Source organism: Anastrepha obliqua, chromosome 3, assembly GCF_027943255.1.
Source record: "Anastrepha obliqua isolate idAnaObli1 chromosome 3, idAnaObli1_1.0, whole genome shotgun sequence".
Lineage (NCBI taxonomy): Eukaryota > Metazoa > Arthropoda > Insecta > Diptera > Tephritidae > Anastrepha > Anastrepha obliqua.
In genome coordinates, this window is record NC_072894.1 from 9,379,022 (window position 1) to 9,382,864 (window position 3,843).

Here is a 3,843-nt window from a genome sequence, read left to right on the forward strand (position 1 = left end):
ATGGAAATGGGTAGAGGCCGAGCTAACGAAAGTGGCACTGAAGGTCATTCTGGAGAACCCCGGCCCCCCGCCTGCGTGTGAAGACCTGGGCTGGCACCAAGGCCAGATAAAAATAATAGCGTGCGACGATGAGAGATCGGTCCATCTGTACAAAGAGGCCATCTCCAAAGTTGGAGAAGTGTACCCAAATGCCAAGCTAGTGGTCGTGGACAGGAAGGATATTCCGTCCAGGCCGCGAGCAAGGGTTTGGTTACCTTCAACCGTCGAAGACCCGGTAGAGATTATGAAGCTCATCCGGGTCTGCAATCCAGATATCCCAACGCAGGAGTGGAGATACGTCAAAACCATTACCAACCAAAACAGCGCGGACGAATCGAAAGAGCAGAAGCGCGCCACCATGCAGGCTCTCCTGCTCCTCACGGAGAACTCAATTGAACCGTTAGCGAAATGCGACGGGCAACTGAGGTACGGTTTTGTAAAGGTGAAGCTCCACATTTATAAAACCGACACGGATGCAATTGAGTTCCTTGCCACAAAGGAAAGCGAAAAGCCCATGAGGGAGCTGGAACCCATGAGCGAAACCGAGCCAATGAGCGAGGACGACCAGCCCACCGAAGAAGAATACGCCTCTTCAGGCTCAGAAATGGGCTTAGGGAGGTTGTACTTCGAACGGGAGGGTAAGTATCCTACACAACAGCGTAAGTACTCCGAAAGGGAACTCTTATGCGAAAGCAAAGAAGATCCAGACACAACATTAACAGCTGATGCATCTTCTACAGATAAATCTACACCACTGTAAAGAAGCCTGCCTTGCCCTCCTGGATCGTCTGGCAGAAGATCAGCCGGACGTAGTCCTCATCCAGGAACCCTGGGTACGGAATGGCGAAATTTGCGGTCTGAGGACATCAGGTTATAAAGTATACAAGACTAATGGTGAAGGTACTAAAAGAGCATGCATAATGGCAAAAGTACATCTTAATATATTTTTAATTCAAAATTTCAGTAACGCAGATACTACGACGGTTAGCTGGGAAGTGAGCGGAAGCAACACCTGGCTAACCTCGTTCTATTTTGCCGGAGACGACACAGGTCCACTGCCGTCGCCGCTAATAAGAAGCCTTGTGGATGACTGCAAAGCTCACAACCGCAAACTAGTACTAGGAGGTGATGCCAATGCCCACCATACCATATGGGGGAGCTCGGACACTAACGAACGAGGTGAGTCTCTCTTTAATTATATTATATGTAGTAAGCTTTTAGTGTGTAACAAAGGCAACGAACCTACATTTATTACGCGCAATAGACAAGAAGTTCTTGATATTACGCTAGCATGTCAAACCCTTTACGGAAAGATGACGCAGTGGAGGGTTCTGAATGAACACTCTTACTCCGATCATCGCTACATAGAAATAAAATTTGGGGGAAACAACCCACGGGCTCCACCCGCCAACAGGAACTTGAAAAAGACCAACTGGCATATATACAAACGGGAACTTAAGGAAAGACTTCCAAATTCCCAAAATATTACTATTCAAGACAGAGAATCATTGAACGAACACGTACAAACCCTTACGGAGGTCTGTAGAGCTGCACTAAATAAGGCTTGCCCTTTAATCAGGTATAAGGGGAAGAAAAAGCCGCCCTGGTGGTCAGAAGACCTGTCGACATTAAGAAACGACAGCAGAAAACAGTTTAATAGAGCGAAAGCGACACGTGAGAGTAAAGACTGGGACTGCTACTACAGTAAACTAAAAATTTACAAAAAAGAAGTTAGGAAAGCGAAAAGAACTGGTTGGAGAACGTTCTGTGGAGAAATCGAAGGAACCACAGAGGCTTCCAGACTGCGCAAAATCCTCTCAAAAAAATACAATCCCACCGGATACCTCCAAAAACCGGACAGGAGTTGGACTACTTCGAGTGACGAAACTTTGAAGTTGCTGGTGGACACACACTTTCCCTGCAACGAATCTTCTAACGTAGTAATCGACAATGGTACAGAAAGACCAAACTCTGACATTGAAGAAATAATCACTGAAACTAGGATAACCTGGGCAGTGAACACGTTCAAACCATTTAAATCACCGGGCCCAGATGGATTATTCCCGGCCCAAATACAACATTCACTCAACTACATCATGGAGTGGTTGACGGCCATATTTAAGGCCGCTCTGAAACTGAAAAGTGTCCCATCAACATGGAAAGAGGTAAAAGTGGTCTTCATCCCTAAAGCGGGAAAAAGTTCACACACAACACCTAAGGATTTCAGGCCAATAAGCCTATCCTCCTTTCTGCTAAAGACATTAGAAAGAATTATAGAAGAGCATATTAGGGCTAACATCAGCCCTAATAAGCTCAGCATCTCACAACATGCGTACTGTAAAGGGAAATCAACTGAAACAGCACTTAACTCACTTGTTACAGAAATCGAGAAGTCAATGTATAATAAAGAATTCACACTGGTAGCCTTCCTAGATATCGAGGGCGCATTCAACAACATCCTACCGGATACCATAATAAAGGCACTGACGGATTTCGGGATCTCTGGCGCTCTGGTTGAGTTCATCAAAAACATGCTCTTGAGCAGATTTGTGATCGCAACCCTAGGGGCCTCAGTGATCAAGAAAAAAGTTAGCAGAGGAACACCTCAAGGCGGCGTGCTGTCTCCTCTCCTATGGGTGCTGGCACTAAACTCATTGCTAAAGAGCCTAGAGGAGAGAGGACAACACGTAGTAGCATATGCGGACGATGTTGCAATGGTAGTAAGGGGGAAATTCCCCAATACACTCATAGAAGTCATGCAGGATTTACTAAATAAGGTTGAAAACTGGTCAAAAGCAAATGGGCTAAGCGTCAACCCCAATAAAACTGAACTAATCCTCTTCACCAGGAAACACAAAATACCAAATATAACTCCTCCGACTCTAGGTGGAACGGCACTGTCATTTAGCGATGAGGCCCGCTACCTAGGTCTAATACTAGACCGAAAGCTAACATGGAAGGCAAATGTCGAAGATAGAGTAAAAAGGGCGACAATAGCACTATACTCTTGCAAACAGCTGATAGGACTAAGTTGGGGTCTCTCCCCATCTATCGTATACTGGCTGTACACGGCAATTGTCAGACCTATCCTAACATACGGCATATTAGTATGGTGGCCAGCTTTAGATAAATTGTACATCAAAAGAACCATGGCACACGTACAAAGAATGGCCAGTCTTTGCATCTGTGGGGCCCTCAGAACCACACCCACAGATGCACTAAATATCATGCTTAACATTTTACCAATTGAGCAGTACGGTAAGCAAACAGCTGCCAAAGCAACTCTCAGACTAAGAGAAATCGGCCTACTCAGAACGAACCGAAGAGGACACTCCTCAATTTTAGAACAATTCCCCTGCATTCCCAACACAACGGATTCCTGTAGGACCAAGGACATCAATTTTAATAAATCCTTCGTCACAGTATTTCCTTCCAAAGAGGAATGGGATAACGGGCTCATTGTTAAGATAAATGATTTAAACATCTACACAGATGGCTCAAAACTGGATAATAAAGTAGGTGGAGGGGTCTACTCCGACAAACTCGGAGTAAGCCAATCATTTCGCTTACCTGATCATTGCAGTGTATTTCAGGCGGAAGTCACTGCCATAAAAGAGGGGCTTAAAGAAATAAAAACGAGAGTATTATCCACAAATGAAATCTTCATTTACTCAGACAGTCAAGCAGCAATAAAAGCGCTGGAATCAAAAACGCACTCGTCAAAAACAGTTCTAGAATGTTTTAAACTACTAGATGACGTATCTAAGTGCTACAAGGTGCACCTTATCTGGGTACCAGGCCACA

General features: G+C 45.0%; 1 protein-coding gene across 1 annotated transcript; it reads left to right on the top strand.

Annotated features, from left to right (window-relative positions):
- The first annotated feature begins 213 nt into the window (after nt 1-213).
- Nucleotides 214-861, top strand: LOC129240224 (uncharacterized). The gene is made up of 2 exons (XM_054875886.1): nt 214-677; nt 780-861. The coding sequence occupies exons 1-2, from the start codon at nt 284-286 to the stop codon at nt 797-799; spliced, it is 414 nt and encodes a 137-aa protein (XP_054731861.1). The 5' UTR covers nt 214-283; the 3' UTR covers nt 800-861.
- Nucleotides 862-3,843: the final 2,982 nt, after the last annotated feature.